We start from the raw sequence: 23,206 nt of genomic DNA, 5'->3' as shown, positions 1-23,206 counted from the left end.
CAAAGTGAGAGGCAGGAGTTGCTCTTCCAAAGGCTTAGGACTCATCTCCTGGCTTCCTGTTTCCTGCCTGAGGGAGGGGCCACTACTTCAAAAGATGACTGACAAGAGGACTGTTCACCAGCTTTAGGGGGGTTGACTATGGGAATGAGGTTCACAGAGCTCTTGATTGATTGACTACAGATGCAGCCTTAAAGTCCTTCTCAAGACAAGATTCCAAGCAGCTACTGTTTTTTTCTCTTTTTTTTAAAGAGACAATCTGTCACCCAGGTTGGAGTACAGCAGGGTGACCATAGCTCACTGCAGCCTGAGCTCAAGTGATCCTCCCACCGAAGCCTCCCAAGTAGCTGGAACTACAGTCACAAGCCACCATGTCTGCCTATTTTTTAATTTTTAATTTTTAATTTTTTGTAGTGGAGATGGAGTCTTGCTTTTGTACCCAGCCTAGTCTTGAACTTCTGGCCTCAAGTGATCCTCCTGCCTCAGCCTCCCAAAGTACTGGGATTATAGGAGTGAGCCACAAGCAGCCCCTATTTCTAATAGGAGTTGTCAAAACAATGGAAAGCTCTATGTTATCTAAGTCCTAAGGCTTTGTTAGGACAGCCTAACTAGACTATAATCCACTGAGCTCAGTGCCTGGCCAACAGATCAGGGCCTTGAGCAGATGGCAGCAGGGGGTATGATGGTTAATTTTAGGAGTCAACTTGACTGGATTAAGGGATACCTACATAGCTGCTAATACATTATTTCTGGGTGTGTCTGTGAGAGTGTTTTCAGAAGAAACTGGCATTTGAATCAGTGGGCTGAGTGAGGAAGACCTGGCCTCACCCAATGTGGGCAGGCACCATCCAAGTGGCCAAGACCTGGATAGAACAAAAAGGCACAGGAAAGGTAAATTTTTTTTCCTCTCTCTCTCTCTCCTGGAGCTGGAACACTCTTCTCTTGCCCTTCCACCTCCTGCCATATGAGGACATGGCAACAAGCCACCATCTTGGAGGCAAAGAGAGCCAGACCACTTGACCTTGACCTGGCTGGCATCTTGATCTTGAACTTCCCAGCCTCCAGAACTATGAGAAAATACATTTCTGTTCTTTATAAATCTTCCAGTCTCAGAAGTTTTGAGCAGCACGAATAGACTAACGCAGGGGGTTACATCCTTACATCTGTCTGCATCTTCACATACCCAGGCCTGAGCCTGCCTCTCCACTCTCCATTTCCCACAGCTGGAAAATTCATCCAAGAAAAAATTTAAAAGCATCAAGGAAGGACATTCTTTTTTAGAGGCAGATCACAGGGAAGACACAAGGGCAGCTGCAGATGGAAAACGTGGGGAACTACTGCTGAAAGTTAGGTAGGGGTCAGAGGAAAGAGTTCAAATCTCAGCTCTAGCCTGTGTAAACACAGGTGAGTCACTTAACCTCTCAGGTGAGGAATAATCTTCACCTCTCAGGTGGTTATGAGGGTTAAGTGCAAAATGTGCAAATGCCTGGCACACTTGGCATTGAATAAGCAGTTCTCCTGGGCTCATGGCCTGCCTGCTCTTCCTCCTTTCTGAGTGGTGAGACCAGGATGCTGGGTACATGGGACAGAGAGGGATAGTCCTGCCAGCACCCTGAATCCTGAGCACCTGATATGCTGCTTCATGCTGGGGTTGACTTTTTAGGACTCTACACTGCAAAGCTGCTCACCCCTGGGGTCCCTTCGGGCACTGAGATCCCTAGCTGCTACTGCTTCCTTTTTCTCTCCATTCTCATCTTTTAGAGATTGCACTCCTTGGGAGGAAGAAAAAAAAGGAAGTTAAGCTGGGTGCCTGCCTCCAGGCATTCACATCACTGTAGCCTAGTAAGGGGAAGCTCCAACCACTGGTCAGAATAAGAGCTGCCAATCAGTGAAAGTTGGGAAGGGATCTAGAAGAAAACTCAAAGACAGAGGCCTGGGGTAGGATCAGGCACTGTGACAATGTTTTTGATTTTCCGATGAGGACAGTGACCTAGAGTAGAGGAAAAGGAGACAGCAGAGGTAGAAGCCCCAATAGGCTGAGCACCCACCACATCTCCGGGCATTTATACACGTTTTCTGATTTGATTTATATAAGAGCCACATGAGGGGGGAATTATTATATCAATTTCAGAGATGGGAAAATTGAGGGGGGAGGCAACTAGCCCAGGCGTCACTCAGCAAGTGGCAGACTGTGACTCCAACCTGGAGTTGCACATACAATGTTGGCTTGTGTTGTCACTACAACACAGTGCCTCCAAAAAGCCACAAATCTAGAACCCACTTTTGGGTGGGGCCCTTAAAAATTCTGATGAAGAGTCTGAGGCTTAAATCCCAAACTTCTCCCAAAGTCGGTGCCATCACACACTCCAGAGTGGGGCCCACTTGGTGGAGTGGGGGCTCCGGAGATTGGTCGGCCTCTGCTGATGGAGCAGAGCTTCCAGCTTGGGGTTCTCAGAGTCTGTCCCATTGGTGTCTGTCTGGAGGACAGCGGGGTGGCAGATGGGTCAACCTGCATAAGTGACCAAGGAGGCTGTGAGAAATCACCGAGCAGGAAGAGCCTGGAGGGGTGGAAGAAGCAACTCAACAATGAGGGAGGCCCGGAAGGAAGCTGGTACCGAAATCAACAGAAGCCTGGCTTCTCTGATCAGACTTCCTGCCTGGCCCCTGGCAGAGCTGAAAGAGCTGCTCCCTGAAAGCTGTGAAAAGGAGGAGGAGCTCAGGCAGCTGAGCTCTGGGGTCACCTGAGGAGGCTAAGGTGGATGACAGCAAACCAGCAGCTAGTGCTTCCTGTGTGCAGGATAATTCTCAGCACTGTATAACTGTTATACCGATTTAAGTGCCACATGATCCAATGGGGCAGGTCCTGCTAGCATATTCATCTCACAAATGAGGAGAGTGAGGCACAGAGAACTAATAAAAGCACACTGCCACTGAGTCCAAGAACTGGCCTGGAAGCTGCTGCCATCTGGCTCTCCCCTACACCACACTGCCCTGTGAAGGCAGAGGTCTTCATGCCCTGGGGGCAGCGCTGACACAGTGAGGCCTCCGGAGATCCCAAGCTGCTTCTGCATCCCCAGGGTTTTTGGCAGAACAGCTCAGCATCCCTTCCACTGGTGTCTGTTGGTGGTGGCATTCTTGGTGGGCATAGAGTGGGGAAGAGCTGCACAGACCATGGAGGCAGGGTTGATGCCAGTAGCTTTGGAGAGGCCTGGAGACTTCCCAGTCCTGCCCTTGGCTGGGAGGTCAGGGTCCTCCAAGGCAGCCCCAGCCATAGGCTCATGCAGGTTCACAGGAGGCCAAGGCTGCAGGCTGTGGGCAGCCCCAAGCTGGGCCACAGCCTGGCAGGAAGAAGTGGTGGTTACACATCAGATGCCACCTGGGGACTCTGAAAAACTGCGGGGCGCAGAGGCTGGAATTACTGTGAATCTGCATTTAGAGGGCAGAGTCTGAGAAGCTCTGAGGCTGGCCAGATCTGAGGTAGACCTGGCCTCCACTGCCCCCAGAGAGAAGCAGTTTGAAGGGTGTGGGCTGCCTGGTAGCTGAGCCATGTTGACACTCACTGTTCTCTGGGAGGAAGGCTGTGCTGCAGACAGCCTGGAGTGAGCAAGGGAGGGCGGAGGGAAAGCCAAGGGGGAAGGCTGCCATCAGGAAGATGTGAGAAGCAATTCTATTTCTTTTTCTTCCTTTTTAGTTGACACATAAGAATTGCACATATTTATGGAGTACACAGTGATATTTTGATACATATACATAATGTATGATGATCAAATCAGGGTAATTACCATATCCATCACCTCAAACATTTATCATGTCTTTGTGCTTGGAACATTCAAAATCCTCTCTTCTAGTTTTCTGAACATATACAATACATTATTGTTAACTATATTCACCCTACAGTGGCATAGAACATTAGAACTTGGTTCTTGATCTAGCTGTAATTTTGTATCTATAACCAACCTCTTCCTATCCTCTTATCCCAGCTACTCTTCCCGGCTTCTAATAACTATAATGTTAGTCTCTACTTCTATAGGCTCAATTTTTTTATGATTCCATATACGAAGAAGATCATGTGGCATTTATCTTTCTGTGCCTGACTTATTTTATTTAATATATCGTTCTCCAGTTTCATCCACGTCACCATGAAGGACAGGATTTCATTTTTAATGGTTGAGTGGTATTCCATTATGTATATATACACATTTTCTTTATCCATTCATCTGTTGATGAACTCATCATAGGTTGCTCCATATCTTGGTTTTATAAATAGTGTTACAATAAACATGAGGGTGCAGACATATCTTGGATATACTAATTTTTGTTCCTTTGGATAAATGCCCAGTAGTGGAATTGTTGGATCATATGGCAGTTCTATTTTTAGTTTTTTGAGGCTCCTCCACACTGTTCTCCATAATGGCTGTACTAATTTACATTCCCACTAATAGTGTGTGAGGATTCCCTTTGCTCTACATCCTTGCCAGTATTCGTTATTTTTTCTTTTTGATAACAGCCATTCTAACTGGGGTGAGATATCTCAGTGTGGTTTTGATTTGCATTTCCTTGATGATTATTGATGTTAAGCATTTAAAAATATACTTGTTGGCTGTTTGTATGTCTTCTTTTGAGAAATGTCTATTTAGATCTTTTGCACATTTTAAAATCATATTTTTTTTTTTTTTTTGCGGTTCAGTTCCTTGTCTATTCTGGACATTAGTCCTGTGTCAGGTGAATAGTTTGCAACTATTTTCTCCCACTCAAAAGGCTGGCTCTTTAATTTGTTAATTGTTTCCTTCGATGCACAGAAGCTTTTTCATTTGATATAGGCTCATTTATCTATTTTTGGTTCTGTTGCCTGTACTTTTGAAGTCTTACCTCTAAAATGTTTGCCTAGACCAATGTCCTGAAGCATTTCCCCTATGTTTTCTTCTAGGAGTTTTACATTTCAGGCCTTGCATTTAAGTCTTTATCCATTTTGAGTTGATTTTCGTATATGGTGAGAGATAGGGATCTGGTTTCATTCTTCTGGATATGGATATCCAGTTTCCCCAGCACCATTTATTGAAAAGAGTGTCCTTTCCCTAATATACGTTCTTGGTCCCTTTGTTGAAAAATCAGTTGGCTGGAAATATGGATTTATTTCTGGGTTCTCTATTCTGTTCCATTGGTCTATGTGTCTGTTTTTATACCAACACCATGCTGTTTTGGTTACTATTGCTTAGTATACTTTGAAGTCAAGTAGTATGATGCCTCCTCTTTTTGCTTAGGATTGCTTTGGCTGTTTAGGTTTTTTTGTGTTTCCATATAAACCTTAAGGTGTCTTTTTTCTATTTCTTTGAAGAATGTCATTGGTGTTTTGATAAGGATTGCACTGACTGTAGATTTCTTTGGGTAGGATGGTAATTTTCCAATATTAATTATTCCAAACCATAAGCATGGAATATCTTTCCATTTTCCGTGTTCAATTCTTTCATCAGTGTTTTGTAGTTTTTATTGTAGAGATCTTTCACCTCCTTGGTTAAATTTATCCCTAGGTATTTTTTTTTGTAGCTATTGTAAATGGGATTGCTTACTTGGTTTGTTTTTCAACTAGTTTGTTACTGGCATATAGAAACACTACTGATTTTTGTATGTTGATTTTGTATCCTGCAACTTTACTGAATTTGTTACTCAGTTCTAACAGTTTTCTGGTGGAGTCTTTAGATTTTTCTAAATATAAGATCATGCCATTTGCAAAGAGGGGCCATTTTACTTCCTGTTTTTTGATGTGGATGCCATTTCTTTCTCTTGCCTAATTGCTTGTTAGGGCTTCCAGTACAATTCGAATAAGAGTGGTGAAAGTGGGCATCCTTGTTCCATTTCTTAGGGCAAAGCCTTTCAGATTTTTCCCCATTAAATATAATGTTATTTGTGGGTGTGTCATATATGGCCTTCACTGTGTTGAGGTTTGTTCCTTCTATGCCTACTTTGTTGACAGTTTAGGGATGTTGAATTTTGTCACATGCAGTTTCTGCCTCTATTGAGATACTCACATGGCTTTTGTTCTTTATTCTGCTGATGTGATGTGTGTGTTTATTGATTTGCATATGCTGAACTATCCTTGTATTTCTAGGATTCATCCAACTAGATTATGATGTATTATTTTGCCAATGTGCTGCTGAATTTGCTTTGCTAGTATTTTGTTGGGATTTTTGCATTTATGTTCACTGAGGATATTGATCTATAATTTTCTTTTTTGTTGTGATTTTGTCTGGTTTTAGTATTAGGATAATATTGGCATTGTAGAATGAGTTAGGAAGAATTCACTTCTCTTCAAGTTTTTTTGGAATAGTTCGAGAAAAATTAGTGTTAATTCTTCTTTAAAAGTTTGGTAGAATTCAGCAGTAAAGCCATCCAGTCCTGGGCTTTTCTTTGTTAGGAGAATGTTTATTACTGAGTCAATCTCATTACTTGTTATTGTTATGTTCAGGTTTTCTATTTATTCATGGTCCAATCTTGGTAGGTGGTACGTGTCCAGGAATTTATCCATTTCCTCTAAGCTTTCCAATCTGTTGGTGTATAGTTGTTTATAATTGTCTCTAATGATCCTTTGTATTTCTGTCATATCAGTTGTAATGCCTCCTTTTTGTCCCTAATTTTATTTATTTGGGACTTCTCTGTTTATTTCTTAGTCTAGCTAAAGGTTTGTCAATTTTGTTTATCTTTTCAAAAAACTTTTAATTTTGTTGATCTTTTGTATTGTTTTTTAGTCTCTATTTCATTTATTTCTGCTCTGATCTTTATTATTTTTTTTCCTTCCACTAATTTTGGGTTTGCTTTCTTCTTGCTTTTCTAGTTCCTTAAAGTGCATTGTTAGGCAGTTTATTAAAAATCTTTCTACTTATTTTGATGTAGGTGTTTATTGCTATAAACTTTTCTCTTGGCACTGATTTTGTGTATACTATAGATCTTGGTATGTTGTGTTTCCATTTTTATTTGTGTCAAGGAATTTCTTAATTTTTTTTTTTTTTTTGAGAGACAGGGTATTGCTATGTTGCCCAGGCTGGAATGAAGTGGCTGTTCACAGTTGTGACCATAGAACACTATAGCCTCAAGCCCCTTGGCTCTGGTGATCCTCCTGCCTCAGCCTCCGGAGTAGCTGGAGCTACAGATGCATGTCACTGTGGGTGGCTCTTTAATTTCTTTTTAAATTTCTTCATTGACCCATTGGTCATTTAGAAGCATGTTGTTTAATGTCCATGTATCTCCAAAGTTCCTCGTTATTTCTTTGTTATTCTAGTGTTATTCCTTTGTGGTCTGAAAAGATACTTGATATGATTTCAGTTTTTAAAAATTTGTCAAGACTTGTTTTGTGACCTAACATATGGTCTAAACTGGAGAATATTCCATGTGTTGTTGAGAAAAATGTGTATTCTATGGCTGTTGGGTAAAAAGTTGTATAATGTCTGTTAAATCCATTTGGCTTAAAGTGCAGTTTAACTCTGATGTTTCTTTGTTGATTTTTCTGTCTGGATGATCTGTCCATTACTGAAAGTGGGGTGTTGAAGTCCTCTACTATTATTGTGTTGCAGTAAATCTCTCCCTTTAGCTAATAATGTTTGTTTTATATATCTGGGTGCTCTGGTGTTGGGTACATATATATTTAAAACTGTTATATTCTCTTGCTGAAAGGATTCCTTTATCATTGTATAATGACCTTCTTTGTCTCTTTTTATGTTTTTTTTTTTTTGACTTAAAGTCTATTTTTGTCTGAAATAAATACAGCTACTGTTGTAAGCTTTTGGTTTCTGTTTGTGTAGAACATCTTTTTCCATCCCTTCACTTTCAGTCTATGTGTATCTCTACAGGTGAAGTGAGTTTCCTGTGGGCAGCACACAGCTGGGTCTTGCTTTTTTATTCTTTCAGCCAGTCTATACCTTTTAATTGGAGAATGTAAACTATTTACATTCAAGGTTGTTAATGATAGGTGAAAACTTACTCCTGTCATTTTGTTAATTGTTTTCAGATTGTTTTTTATATTGTATATTATATTGTGTATATTTCTTCCTCTCTTATTGCTTAACTTTGCAGTTTGGTGGTTTTCTGTAGTAGTAATATTTGATCCTTTTCTGTTTCTCATTTGTGTATTTGCCTTATCAGTGAGTTTTATACATTCACGTATTTTTATGAGGGTAGATATTGTCCTTTTACTTTCAGATGTAGGGCTCCCTTGAGCATTTCTTGTAGGGCAGGCATAGAGGTGGTAAATTCCCTCAGTTTGTTGTTGTCCTGGGAAGACTATTTCTCCTTCATTTCTAAAAGATAGCGTTGCTGGATATAGTCTTCTTGGCTGGCAAGATGTTTTTTTTTTTCCTTTTAGCACTTTGAATATATCATCCCATTCTTTCCTGGCCTGTAAGGTTTCTGCTGAGAAATCTGTTGCTAGTTTGATGGGAATTCCCTTATATGTAGCTGGATGCTTTTCTCTTGCTCTTTTAAATTTTTTCTGTGTCTTTGACATTTGACAGTTTGACTATAATATTCCCCAGAGGGGATCTTTTTGGGTTTAATCTATTTGGAGATCTTTGAGCTACCTTATCTGAATGTCACCTATATCACTCACAGGACTTTTGAAGTTTTCAGCTATTATTTTATTAAATAGGCTTCCTATGCAGTTGCTTTTTCTAATTTTATGGAGTAGCTTTTGCAAGGAAAGACTTTTTGCTGTAGATGTATATATAGTGTTAGTTGGGTAGGATTCTTTGGCTTTGATTCTGGGTGGGTCCAGCAGTGTAGCCTTTGTATGATTTCTTCCGCTGTAGTCAATGTCAGCAGTGTCTGCATGTTCCTCACTAGCTTAGACTGTAGTTGTTCGTGATGGATGTGGTATGGTTTTGCTGGGGACAAGGATGCTGGATGGGCCAGACCTTGGGCTCCTAGATAGCACACAAAGGTGCATGGTGGTCCCACCACTGAAGAGGCAGGTTCACTGGACAGCAGTGGCAGTGGGCCCTGGTTGGGCCTGTCCTGGGGCCCTTGAATGGCACACACGGGTACTGGTGATGGCAGACCCTGGGTGAGCTGATCCTCAGACTCTTGGGTGCTGTGTTTGGGTACTGATGCTGGTAGTCTTGTCTTTAGGTCCCTGAGTGATGTGTGGGACCACTGGAGGGGGCAAATTTGCTATTGGTGGTGGCCCTGGGGCAGGAAGCTCTCAAGTACTGGGGAGTGTGTGCTTTGGCTTCCTATGTCCTGGAGGCAGCCTTCCTGATGTGCAAGACCACCTGTTCCCCATGGCGTAGGGCACTGACTGGGCTTAGGTGCTGAGGATGTGGCTGCACTGCTGGGTCCAGCTGGTGTTGCAATGCTGCAGACTTCTGAGTGGATGTGGGAGATGTTAGCTGAGTCCCGAGAGTATGGAAATGCAGGGGCTACTGGGTTCCAGGGCAGGATGTAGTCTAGTAATGACTACTCTCAAACTGGTGCTATGCTGCAGCGGCTTGGTTTTGCAGGAGTGGGGAGCAGGGAGGGACTATCCAAGAGTGAATCTTCTCTCCAGAATAATGCAGTTTCCTGGACTCTAGGCATCTCCCTATGCTAGGCTTGGGTCCTGTGAGGGCTGGGGGGTTTTCCTGTAACTAGCATTGCAGGTGTTCTAAATAGCAGGCCACTCTCTGACCTCTGGATTGAGAGGAACGGAGACATCGCTGGATGATTGGCCAAAGAATCAAAGAACCAGAGGCTCCTGGAGTTGGGACTGGCCTTTGAGCTAATCCAGTCTGTCCTCTCCAGAGTCCTTTCTGTAGCATCCAGCAGTGAGAAACTATTATTACCACGATTACTAGTAACAATAGTAAAAGCTGTATCACGTGTTGTGAAAAGTATTTAATATACATTGTTTTTAATTCTAACAGTGCTCCATAAGGTATGTATTAATATCATCTCAATTTCACAGTAGTAATCCTCAACTGGGTTGCTTTTGCCTCCCAGGGAACATTTGGCAGTGTCTGGAGACATTTCGATTGTCACATCCAGGGGTTTGCTACTGGCATCTAGAGGTTAGAGATACTGCTAAACATACTACAATGCACAGGACAGTTCTCACAACAAATAATTTAGTCCAAAATGACAACAGTGCCAAAGTTAAGGAACAATGTTTTGCAGACAAGAAAAGAGGCCCAAGGTTACAAGGTTAATAAGAGGCAGACAAGATTTCAACCTGGGTCTGTCTGACTCTAAGGTCTGTGCTCTTCACTCCAAATAATCGGAGTCCCTCTTTCAAAGGCAGCCCAATGAAGCCTTGGCCAGCTCTCGGTCCATCTTGAAGCAATTTAGCATTATGTGGCAAAGGTACTAACAACTACTCATAACTCCTGACTCAGTAATTCCATTTCTGGGAATCTGTCCCAATATTTGAATTCAAAATGTAGCAAAATCTTCATGCACAAGGATTTGCACCCAAATCTTACTTATGGGATCCAAAATTTGACAAACAAGTGTTTAAAAATAAAAAACATGATTAAATAAACTCTAGTACATCCACATGATAAAATAGTAAACTTATGCAGCCATTAGAAATGATTTTATAGAACTGCAATACCAAAAAAAGAATCCTCATATTAAAATGTGAAGTAGAAAAGAGCAAAATTCAAAATTGCATACAGTATAATCAGGATTATGTTATTAAAAACTATGTACTAAGTAAACACCAGGGAGAAAAAACCCCAAAGTGTTGACCAAGGACTTTTCTCCCTAGTGGGATTATCAGTGACATTCTGTCCAATTTTTCTGTAGTTTCTGAACTTTGAATTATGGCATGTGCTACTTGTATTACCAGAATAATAAGCTTACTGAGGTGGCATTTACTTTCTTGCACCTTCCATCTCGGTTGAGGGTGGAAGACACTTATCTTTCCCTCTGTCTCTCTCAAAAACTTCCATTAAAAAAGCTCAAAACAAGAAGATTCAAAAGGAAGTGGAGAAGAGAAGAGAATCATTTTCAGCCCCTACTCCACTCATTCACTTCCCCAAGGCACTGGGAAGCCTGATAGTCAGGTGCATTTTGCCTTGGTTGAGCTAACCGTCTCACCATCTCCTCAGAGCACCTTTCAGTTTGCCCTGCATTTTCAGGCTCCCTTCTTCTGTTCTTGTTTTCCCACCTTTAATTGCCCTTTCCTGCATTCTCCTAACAATTGAAGACCTTCAAGGCTATGACCAAATACGACTTCTTCCATGAAGCCCCCCAGGATGTGCCTGATCAGAATCAAGTCCCTCTTTTCTCTATATACCTGCAAATCCTGCTTATAAAGTCTAACACATTACGTGTTTAATTCTGTTGCATTTCACAGTTAATTATCCACACATCTGCTTTCCCTACTGAGTCTCAAAAGCAGAGATCATGCCTCATCCATTGTCCTGTTCCGGGAAGGGGAGGCAGTGTGGCATGTGGTTAGGAACATGCTCTTGATACTCAGACTGAGAGCCTCCCACCTGCTACTAAATAGCTGAGCGACCTTAGGTGAGTTATTTAATGTCTCTGTAAGTGAGAATGATTATGACCTAATGAATTTGTTTTGTGAATTAAACAAACAATATACATAAACTACCTAACATTCATTTCATCTGCAAAATTAGGGCAATAATAGTACCTACCTCATAGTATTAAATGAAGAAATGCATATAAAGCATTTAAAGCACTTGGAACAGAGTCTGGTACATTGTAAGCACTTAATAAGTGTTCAGTACTATTATTCTTTGTATCACTACCATCATCATCTTCATCTTCACCTTCATCACCATCCCCACCACCATCATCATTACCATCATGTACATCATCATGATTATCATCTCTGTCATCATTACCATCACTGTCACATCATCACCATCACCATCATCACCACCATCATCATCTCCATTATTATTGTCATCACCATCATCTCCATCATCGTCACCATCATCATCACCATCATTATCATCATCACCATCATCTCCATCATCATCATCGCCATCACCATCATCATCACCATCACCATCACCATCACCACCATCTCCAATACATCACTATCACCATCATCATCTCCATCATCATCATCACCATCATCATCACCATCACCACCATCTCCATTACATCATTATCACCACCATCATCTCAGACATCACCATCATCATCACCAAAGTCATCTCTATCATCACCATCACTACCATCATCATCTCCATCATCATCACTATCACCATAATCATCACCATCACTATCACCATCATCATCACCATGACCACCGTCATCATCTCCATCACTGTCACCATCACTGCCGCCATCATCACCATCAGCGGCAGCAGTAGCAACAGCAGCAGCCTAGTCCCAAGGTCAGAGGTCCCAAAGATTTCTCTGAGGAGGGCTGGCCATGGGAGATGGAGTTGGCACAGGGATCCCTGAGGTCACTAGCTTCCTTTCAAACCCTGCTCTATAATATATGCTATCTGCTGCTTTACTTGTCAGTGTCATGATCGCAAAACAACAAATCCAATAGTCACTAACTGAACTGAGTTTGGATAGTTGGAGTTTGATTTTAGAAGCCTACCTGAGAATCAGTCCACTAATAACTATGTTTCCCAAATATCAGCCATTTGGGAATCACCATCATGATGTGTCTCATATCTGTGTGCTGCTGATACAATTTATTTACTTAATAGTTTTCTTTAAATTGGCTAATTATTTCACACATATAAATTCATTTTAAGAGAAAATTTCATATCAGTGCCATAAATGGAAAACTAATATTGTCCTAGTACTCATAAAAATATATTGCAATTTAAATTAGAAGGTGTTTTGTGCATCACCTACTATCATTTCCAGTGCCACCCTTGGGGAAATGCTACTCTAACCTACCTGACTCAGGATCATCTGTGGAGCCCCCAAGAAACCATTGTTCCTGCATGCCAGGTGTGACCATTCTAGGACAAAGAGTCACAGATTCCAATGGTGGGCTCCTTCTGCCCAAACCCATGCTGCTACAGTACCTTCACTGCCTTCCCTACTCTTCCTTCTGTCCATGCCAGCTACCACTTACTCTAGTACATTTCCCAAACCTCTGACAACCCTGGGAGAGGAGGTATTGTCACCCTTTTCTCACAGACAATAAAACCGGAAATCAGAGTGATCAAGTCACTTGCCCTAAGTCACACAGCACAGATGAGGAAACCAAGTCACTCCGCAGTATCATAAACTGCTGTTTAACTCGTCTGACTGAAACCCTTCTCCTTGAGAAAAAAATAAAGAAACAAGAAAAGAAAAAAAACCACATATAATCCAGGTCATTAGGCACAGAGTAATGAAAGATTTATTCTTATGGAGAAGGAGAGATGAAGGAACAGAAATGCAGCAAGAGAAGGCTGACCTCTGGATTCAGCTGGAAGCTTGCCATTCATTAACTCATTCAGCAAATATTATTGTGTCCTACTGTGTGCTGAACATTGTTTTAGGCATTGGGGATGCAGTGATATTTAAAAAAAAAAAAAAAAACGTCTCGGCCACATGCAGTGGCTCACACCTGTAATCTCAGCACTTTGGGAGGCTGAGGCAGGCAGATTGCTTGAGCTCAAGAGTTCGAGATCAGCCTGGCCAACATGGTGAAACCCTGTCTCTACTAAAAATACAAAAATTAGCCGGGCGAGGTAGTGCATGCCTGTAATCCCAGCTACTCGGGAGGCTGAGGCACAAGAATTGCTTGAATCCAGGAGGCGGAGGCTGCAGTGAGCTGAGATAGCGTCATTGCCCTCCAGCCTGGGAGACAACAGTGAGACTCCGTCTCAAAAAAACAGTCTCAACTCTTATGGGATTTACAGTCTTGGTGGGGGAGACAGAAAAGAAACAAATATATACCATGTCAGGTGGTAACAAGTGCAAGAAGAAAATTAAGGCAGAAGAGGGAATAGGGAGTGATGTGGGGAGGGGTCAGTGGGTGGGGCAGTCATGGAGGGCATCTCTGAGGAGGTGACATTTTAGAAGAGGCTTGAATGAAGTGAGGGAGCTTTGAGAATATTAGGGGAAGAGATTTCAGGCACAAGGAGCAGCAGGTGCAAAGGCCTTGTGGTAGGGGCATGGGTGGAATATTCAAGAAATATCAGTAGGCCAGTGGCCACTTTGCCACATGAGAAGATTACAGGTATACCCTAGGGGCTGGAGGCAGGGGACTCTCAGAAAAGAGCCCACTTACGTTTCAAACAAGGGGAAAGACAACTTTGTCCAAGCAAAAAGCGCTTTTTTTGTGGGGTTGCTTTTTCTTCTGGTGACACTGAGGGGAGACAGCCCAGAAAAGCTTTTTATGCGGTGGAAAGTAATTGCCCTGTTTTGATTGCCTAATTGCCTGGGGACAGCAACTTCACAGTCTAGTGTGAAAAGACAACAGGAAGAGACATTTTATGAAGAAGTCCTCATTTTTTTTTTCTTTTAACAGAAAGCAAACACTATAATTAACGACTGTCAGCTGGGGGTTTAACTGGGAGCTTGGGGGCAAGGCTGAGTGACAGGCAGAAGAGCCAAGACAAGGTCTCAGAGGACACAAATATGGACTTAGATGGGACCAAAAGCAAACTGGTCCTAAAGGGAGAGAAGCCAGGGCCTCTGCTTCCCCACAGCCCTGTGGGGATTGGGTGGACCTACTTCCCCAGCCCTACTCACTGGTTCGGGGAAGAAGACCTGGACCGCCCACCGGACTCTAAGTCAACTGTGATGTCCATTGCCCGGCAAATTTCCCAGGGCTCAGGATCAAAGACTTGCCAGCTGGTGTCAGTTTGGTGATTTTTGTGGCCTCTTGATTTAGCTAACCAAATATTTTAGAACCTGCATAGGTTCAGCTCTACGTCCCTGAGTTCAAAATTCAGCTCAATAGAAAATTTATTATCTGACTGGGTTTCATTAACAGTCCCACTCGCAGCATTTTCTTCTGTTTTTGTTTCTCAGACAAGTTCACTTTAGGTCATTCATTTATTCATTCGACATTCAAGGGACATTTCCTGAGCTGTGGGTGATGGTGTTAGGTGCTCACAATACAAAGCTGATTTGCACACAGCACAGCAGAGGGAAAAAGAAAAAATGGTTTTAATTATGACTGCCACTTACTAGATGAGTGGCCTTGGGCAAGACATTTATCCTTCCTAAGTCTCAGTTTGCTTATCTGCGAAAGGAGAAGAATAATACCTTAAAGGTATTCAAAGCAGCTGGTACACAGTAGGTGCTCCAGAAAGAGGGGATGTATTTCTACCTCAAGCCATAACAGGCTGGACAAAGATAAGTGCTTTGGACATTTCGGGTGATCAAGACAGTTCTAGATTTTAATATGAGGCCCCAAGGAAACAGGCAAGGGTTACCAGGAGGAGTCCCAGTCTGCAGAGGTGGTCCCCTGTCTAAATACAGCCCAGCACTGATTCACAACAGGGACGGGTTCTGAGAAATATGTCCTTAGACGATTTCATTGTTGGATGAACACCGTAGACTGCACTTACACAAACCTAGGGTTACAGCCTACTGCACACCTAGGCTGTAGCGTGTAGCCTATCACTCTCAGGCTACACACCTGTACAGTATGTGTCTGTCCTGATACTGTGGGCAATTGTAACACAATGGGAAGTACTTGTGTATCTAAACATACCTAAACATAAAAAAGGTACAGTAAAAAATGCAGCAATCTTTTTTCTTTTCTTTCTCTCTCTCTCCCCTCTCTCTCTTTCTTTCTTTCTTTTCTTGAGACAGGATCTTGCTCTGTCACCCAGGCTGGAGTGCAGAGGCGTGATCATGACTCACTGCTGTCTTGACCTCCAGTGCTCAAGGAATCCTCCCACTTCAGCCTTCCGAGTAGCTGGGACTACAGGTGCGTGCCACCATACCTGGCTAATTTTGTTTTATTTTTTGTAGAGACAAAGTCTCACTATGTTGCCCAAGATGGTCTCAAACTCCTGGGCTCAAGCAATCCCCTCGCATCAGCCTCCCAAAGTGCTGGGATTACAGGTGTGAGTCACTGCACCTGGCCCGTATTATGATCTTATGGGACCACCATCATATATGTAGTCTGTCATTGACTGAAATGTCATCACGCAGCGCCTGCTGTATTTGGGGAGGTATTGTAAGCTTTGTGAATGTTCGCACCTCCAGTTTAGTTTACAGGAGAGTATCCACAGTGCACCCTACAGAGCAAATTGCAAATCTTCAGAGTGATTTGCAGGGAACGCAGACCCAACTGCCACCCTGATGGTACAGAGGTGGGGAATCTCAGGTCTGAGTGGAAATATCTTCTGGACTTCCCTGGAGGGAGTGTAGTTTTGTGGTTAAGTATAAAAGCTTTACCTTGAGAAGCCTGGATTCAATTTTGAGCCATTCAATTCACAGGTGTGGCTGATCTTGGACAAATTGTTTAACCTCCTCTTGCTTCCATTCCCATATCATCGAATGAGGACAATAATAACATGTTGGAAGTACTTCCTGTAAACACTTAGCATAGTTCCCTGGCTCATTAAACATCAGCTGCTGCCATTATTATTGTTATTAGCTATTAAAATAGGGCTCCCCTCTTGACCCTAGCCAGACGTGTCCCTGTTTCAACAAGAGCAGGGATGACTGAGAACAAACTCTCCATCTCACCTCTGCTGCAAAAACAGTGGTTTCTACCGTCCACATTGGCGGAGCAACCTTTGAATATGAAGAACAGCTCTCTATGTACACAGAGAGCAGGGCTGTATTGATTCAGACCACAGAGCAAGCCAGTCTAAATGACAGTCAGATCAGAAAAAAAGGCAATTTTATTCCTTTCAGCCGCCGACGTGACTTATCAAAGTGTTTCCTTGTGTGCACATTCTACGGGGCTGACTTAGTTAATGTACAAAACCCATTCACAATTAGCAACACCCATTTGTGTGCCAACAACTCATATGCAAAAGTCAACATTCAATGAGGACAGCATTTAATTTACAGAGCAAATTGTCCTTAAAAACAATTTATGCGGCAAGCAGCTCCTGCAGGCTGCCTGTTAGGCAAAGAGCAGATTTGTTTAGCAAATCCTTTCTTGGAAGAGAGCGCTGGAATTATGCATAGCCCAATCCAGGTGCTGGAGGCCACGGGAGGACTTTGAGACATCCCAGGACAAAGCTTTGAGACCCTAGGGACAGTGCGTGTGAGCCACATGGTATGAGGGCCTCTTCTGGGGTTGTCCCACAAAGCTATGTCCCAACTCGGTAGCCAGATCCTACATTTCTAGGGTCATGAGCATGTCCTGGAAAATATTGAAGTCCCAAATGTGTAGCACTTCTTCTTAGAGCAATGTTTCTCCAAGAATGCTGCTTGGACCTTCTGCCTCTGAATGCCCTGAGTACGTATTAAAATGCAGATATTTCCTTACCCCATTCCACTTGTAGCAGACATCTCAAAACAGCATTCACACATATTACCCCCAAATCATGGGGACATCTGACCTGCTGCTAGATCTTGTTATGTCACATGCTAATTAAAAAAAAAAAAAAACAGAGAACTACTATACCACAATTGAGATTAAAAATATTATGATGGTTGAATTTTAATGTAATCAGTTTCCTTTGTAATCATTTGCACATTATGCATTTAAAAATATTATTCTGAGACAGGGTCCACAGGTTTCACCAGATTGCCAAAGGTGTTGTGGCACCCAAAAGTCTCAGAAGAATCACAGGACTGACCAGTAGCTAGGAGGCCATGTGACAGGAGGTGTTTTGTAACTTCAGAGTTTTGAAGGGAATGGGAAGCCCAATTTCCAAATTCAGATGCCAGGAAAGTAGCTCTCTAGTGGCCATAAGCACCCCCTATAGCTTCGATCAGCTACTGACTCCCTTTCCAGAGGTGCAGGCCGTAAGCTTAATGGAGGGTGCCTATCTGGGTGTCCAGGGAATTCCTCTGGGAAGAAGTGGAAGTTGCATTTTGGGTCTTAAATCCCTTCATAGTTTAGGATTTGCTGGAATTTCAATACCAACTCCCACTTTAACACATTCTAGCATTTCTGTGATCAATGCTTCAATTCCATCAGTAACTAATACTCAGCTAAATTTTTTGATAATCAGTTGGATCATAAGTAAATACAGGATTATTTTCCTGTGGTTGGTCAGACTCAGAGAGCACAGTCCTGAATTTGGGGGTATATAAGCATGGTAAATTATTACTTAAACTTGGGATACCTCAACCTTGATTATCCCTTCCTTCTTTGCATCTTTCTACCTCTTTTCCCTCCCTCCCTCCTTCCTTTCCCTTCCCTTCCCTTCCCTTTCCCTTCCCTTCCCTTCTTTCCCTCCTTTTCCCATTTCCCAACCACTCTCTCTTTCTCTTCCTTCCTTCATGTTTCTTGAGGGCCTACTATATGCCAAGCAGTATTCCTGGTGCTAGGGTTACATCAGTGAGCAAATAAAATGTTTCTACTATGTTCTATATACTAGGGGGATAGAGAAATAATTTGAAAAAAAAAAACAGAATGTGGGTGGGAGGAGAGGGGAGTAGTTGATGATGGGTACTGGGCTTCTTGTTGCGGTAATACAAATGTTCTAAAATTGATTATAGTCATGGTTGCATATCCTGGTAAATATACTAAAAACTGCTGAACTGTATGCTCTACAAAGGTAAATTGTATACGAACTATATCTCAATAAACCTATTATTAAAAAACAAAAATATAGAGTATATCTTAGGATGGTAACTTCTGGGGATAAAAGTAAAGCAATGAAGGGGAGAAGAGTTGCCATAGTCTGAAAGTTCATCACCCCAAATCCATATGTTGAAGCCCTGCCCTTCAATGTGATAGTATTTGGAGATGGAGCCTTTGGCAAATGATTAGGGTTAGGTGAGTCCATGAGGGTGGAACCTCATGATAGGGTTGGAGGACTTATAAGAAGAGGAATACCTTCCCCCACCCCACCACCCTATGAGAACACAGGGAGAAGGTACCCATCTGCAAGCTAGCAAGTGAGACCTCACCAGGAACTGAATTGTCCTGCACCTCTATCTTGGACTTCCCAGCCCCCAGAACCATGAGGAATAAATGTCTGTGTTTTAAGTCACACTGTCTGTGGTATTTCATTATAGAGACCCAAGTTGACTAAGACAAGGGTCCTCAGAGTATTATGATTTTAAATACAATGGTCATGGAAAGCTTCATTGAGAAGGTAATATTTGGGTGAAATGTGAAGGTAGTCAGGGAGTGAGCCATGGGGATACCTGGAGGAAGAGCAGTTCAGGCAGAGGGAAGAGTAAGTGCAAAGGTCCTGTGGTATGCCTGCTGTGTTCAAGGAACAAGTAGGGGACAGAGGGAAGATGGAGGAGAGTGTCTGGGGAGGGTAGGGGATGGGGGGAGCTGGAAGTAATTCTGGGGCTTTGGCTTTTCCTGTGGGTCAGATGGGGAACCACTGAATCAGAGCCAGTGGAGGACTCTGAACAGAGGAAAGATGTGACCTGATATATGATTTAAGTGGATCTCACTGTGGAAATCAACAGTAGCCAGCCATTTATAGAGTATTTACCATGTGCCAGGCACCTTGGCAAACCCTCTTGTGAAAGCTGTCAGAATTAAAATGGAATCATTTGTGTTAAAATCCCTGATGAAGAGAGTCAGGGAAGGCCATGAAGGGAAGATTCTCATGCACAAATGCCTGATAACAAGAACTATCACAGAAAACCTCTGCAAAAATCACAGCCTTGCACAAAGGCCATGGTATCCTTATACACACACACACACACACACACACACACACTCTACTTATATGAAGACATGTGACCAGCAACTGCCAGTCCAATCTCAGACTGGTGCCACCCTTGTTATTTATTGATCCTTGTAGCCAAGGATAATTATCTCAAAAACAATTTTGTAATCCTCCTCCTCATTTTTCCATTAAAGACCATTGTCTTCCTTTAGCCCCCAAATACACACGTAGTATTTCTCTGAGAATATACTCTGGCATGCACATTCTCATTGCAAGGCCTATTCCCAGATAAACATGATTTTCTTTTAGAGAATCTCCTTCTCTGTTTGTTATTTAGGTTGACACCTTTATGGATGTGAGCTCATTGAATCACTGCAGCTACACTCTGGGTAGGCATTGGTATTTTCTCTATTTTATAGAAAAGGAAACTGAGGTTCAGAAAAGCTTAGGAACCTGACCCGATTTATGGTGGAACCAGGAAATGTACCAGCTTCAGAGCTCTTACCTTCCCCACGCTACTGGCATTGTTTAGTGTACACAGCAGGCACTCAATAAAAGGTGTCACCCCACTGATTACAAAGTAGTGCCCTGAGGGATTGGCATGAGGACACTGTGTCACTTCGGGCACAGACAGGATATGTCTTGAGGCATGAGAGCTGGAGAACCAACATCTACTTACTCAGTTCTGCAATGCTGCCTACGCGCGTGGCCAGCAAGGACTGCTCGATGGTCCTCAGCTCCGACTGGCTGAACATGGGCAGTTCTCCCGGCTTGTTTGACCGCTGTGGGTCTCTGTGAAGATTCAGGCTGTCTGGTAGGCACAGCACCCCTGCAGTCAGAAGGGAGACAGAGAATGAAAGGAAAACATATTGTTATTTTTCAGTTAACCGAGGCAGGGGTGCAACATTTCGCATAATCTCAAACCACACCAGAGCTGGTACTGCAAAGAAAGCCAGTGTAGGAACCAGTGCTCTGGACTCCTTTTAGAAATGGATGCCCAGCTATTTGTAAAGGTCTCTTAGAAGTCCCGACTACTGATTTTAGCAAGCATGTGGGCATTCATCTGGACACACGCATTTCCAAAGGACACAAAACAGAATCCTCTCCTCATGCCTGGAAGGGTTGCTATCCACTCCTAGATGCGACTTCTTGTGACTCTGGTGGTTGCTCCCCTTGTTCTCCCCACAAAGGCAGTTGTGGTCCCTCAGTGCCCTGGGGGAATAGTCTCTGCCTAAAATTGCTTCTGAGGGCTCACTTTGTTTGCTCAACAACTCTAGCTCTGGATGGTCGGGCTGTTACCTGTTTGACAAGGCTTCTGGCTTTCTCTGTAGAGCTGTATGTCAGGAGGTAGAAGAGTCCCCATGGGCTTTTGTAACTTGTATGGTCAATACCCACGGGAAATCCCTGCAATCCAATTATTCTCTTCCCTTCCTTTCCATTCCATAAACATTCAGTGAGAAGCTGGGAACTTACTTGGGTGGATGATTCGGAAATATTCACTCTTTCCTTTGCCACCCCAAACTCCCTAAGTCGAGTGCATTTCCTTTCCTCTTGACTTTGGGCTTGACTACTTGATTTACTTCGGTCAAAGCTGTTAACAAACACAATGGAGTCAAAAGCCTGAAGACTACTTGTAAAATCGAACTTGCTCTCTTGCGCTTCTGCCTTGGTCATAAGAAAAACATGCCCTAGGCCTGGCATGGTGGCTCACGCCCATAATCCCAGCAATTTGGGAGGCCAAGGAAGGCAGATCACCTGAGGTCAGGAGTTCGAGACCAGCCTGGCCAACATGGTAAAATCCCGTCTCTATTAAAACTATAAAAATTAGCTGGGTGTGGGTGGCATGTGTCTGTAGTCCCAGCTACTAGGGAGGCTGAGGCAGGAGAATTGCTTGAACCCGGAGGTGGAGGCTGTGATGAACCGAGATCATGCCACTGCACTCCAGCCTAGGCAACAGAGCAAGACTGTCAAAAAAAAAAAAAAAAAAAAAAAAAAGAAAGAAAAAGAAAAAAGAAAAACATGCATTGTCTGCAAAACTGCAGATCTGAAGGTGGGAAAAGAGAAGAAAAACATGCTCTGGCTAGCCTGGCATGAGAGACACACAGAGCAGATCCAGAACTGGCCTGCAGCTTAGAGCTGCCCTGGCTGCCTGCAAAGACATATGCTTATTTGGTATGCCACTGAGATAGTGGGGATGTTAGTTACTCACCATTATTGTGGTGAAAACTAACAGATACACCTACCAAGTATCCTACTGAGGATACAAGGAACAAGGCAGACATTGTGCTGTGTTTGGGGTTGAGGATATAGTGATGGAGAGAACACACATAATCCCATGCTCAGTGAACTCCCAGTGTAAGTGAAGAAGACAGGTTGTTACACACATAGCTGCAAAACCATTTCTTAAATGCTCTATGGTAGGAGAAGGTTAGGAATGAAGGGATGTCTTATCAGAGACCTAAAGAACAAGTATCTGTCAATACAATGGAAGCACTTACTGAATACCTGCTGTGTTTCCAACCCTGCTCGGCATTTTGGAGATGCAAAAGAAGAGGACACATTCAAATCATTTAAAACTGAAGAGATGATACTGGCATGGACAAAATAATCTGGAAATAAAATAGTGCCAATAGACAAGTGCTAAATAATTTAAACCAACTAGCAGGTGACGGGAGACAGAATGCCAAAGCCGGTAGTTAAAGTCCACTCCTCACCCTGCCTGAACCACATAGTCTCAGCAAAGGTGCCTCCTTTGAAGATGGGCACCTTCATACGGTGGGCCTGTCACACTCCTGCTCTCGTCCTCACTGCCTGATTGGTGGCTCCAGACACACGGAGCTACTCACTTTCTCCTAAATGTTTTACCTTCACATCTAACAGGGGGTGAGACAACAGGGTAGGGAACTCTAGTAGATGACTTTTTGGATAAATAAATAGTGAATAACGAATAACGGGGCCAGGGGTGGTGTCTCATGCCTGTAATCCCAGCACTTTGGGAGGTCGAGGTGGGGGGATCACCTGAGGTCAGGAGTTCAAGACCAGCCTGGATAACATGGTGGAACCCTGCCTCTACTAACAATACAAAAAATTAGCCGGCTGTGGTGGCAGATGCCTGTAATCCCAGCTACTTGGGAGGCTGAGGCAGGAGAAACTCAGGTGGTGGAGGTTGCAGCGAGCTGAGATCATGCCACTGCTCTCCAGCCTGGGTGACAGAGTGAGACTGTGTCTCCAAAAAAATAAAAAATAATGAATAATGGATGAATGATACAGATGACCATTAGAGTTTAATGTTTCTATAATCAGGAAATTAGTCAAGGGAAATTTTTCTAAGATTCTAATCCAATCTTGTTTTTTTCAAATATTTTTGACTGTGACTCAGAGTAAGAATATATTTTATATCACAGCTTGGTGTGTGCACACACACACACCCACACACACACTCTTCATGATTTCCATTAAAAAATTAATGGAAAATAACAGTGACCCTTACTACATGTGAGGCCCTCTCATTTGTTTTCCTTTTCACTTCTCTT

General features: G+C 43.0%; 1 protein-coding gene across 6 annotated transcripts in view; it reads right to left on the bottom strand.

The window, feature by feature from the left end:
* ABTB3 (ankyrin repeat and BTB domain containing 3) overlaps positions 1–23,206 on the bottom strand; it is a 338,658-nt gene that overhangs the window by 119,453 nt on the left and 195,999 nt on the right. For all 6 annotated transcript variants that reach the window (XM_005572127.5, XM_045365859.3, XM_015431489.4 and 3 more), the window contains exon 2: positions 20,353–20,502. In XM_005572127.5, coding sequence (XP_005572184.2) covers positions 20,353–20,502 — 150 coding nt within the window. The remainder of the gene's footprint in view (positions 1–20,352; positions 20,503–23,206) is intronic.

The sequence above is a fragment of the Macaca fascicularis genome, chromosome 11, assembly GCF_037993035.2.
Source record: "Macaca fascicularis isolate 582-1 chromosome 11, T2T-MFA8v1.1".
Lineage (NCBI taxonomy): Eukaryota > Metazoa > Chordata > Mammalia > Primates > Cercopithecidae > Macaca > Macaca fascicularis.
The sequence above is the reverse complement of the archived record's forward strand: the minus strand, read 5'-3'. Positions and strand labels throughout refer to the sequence as shown.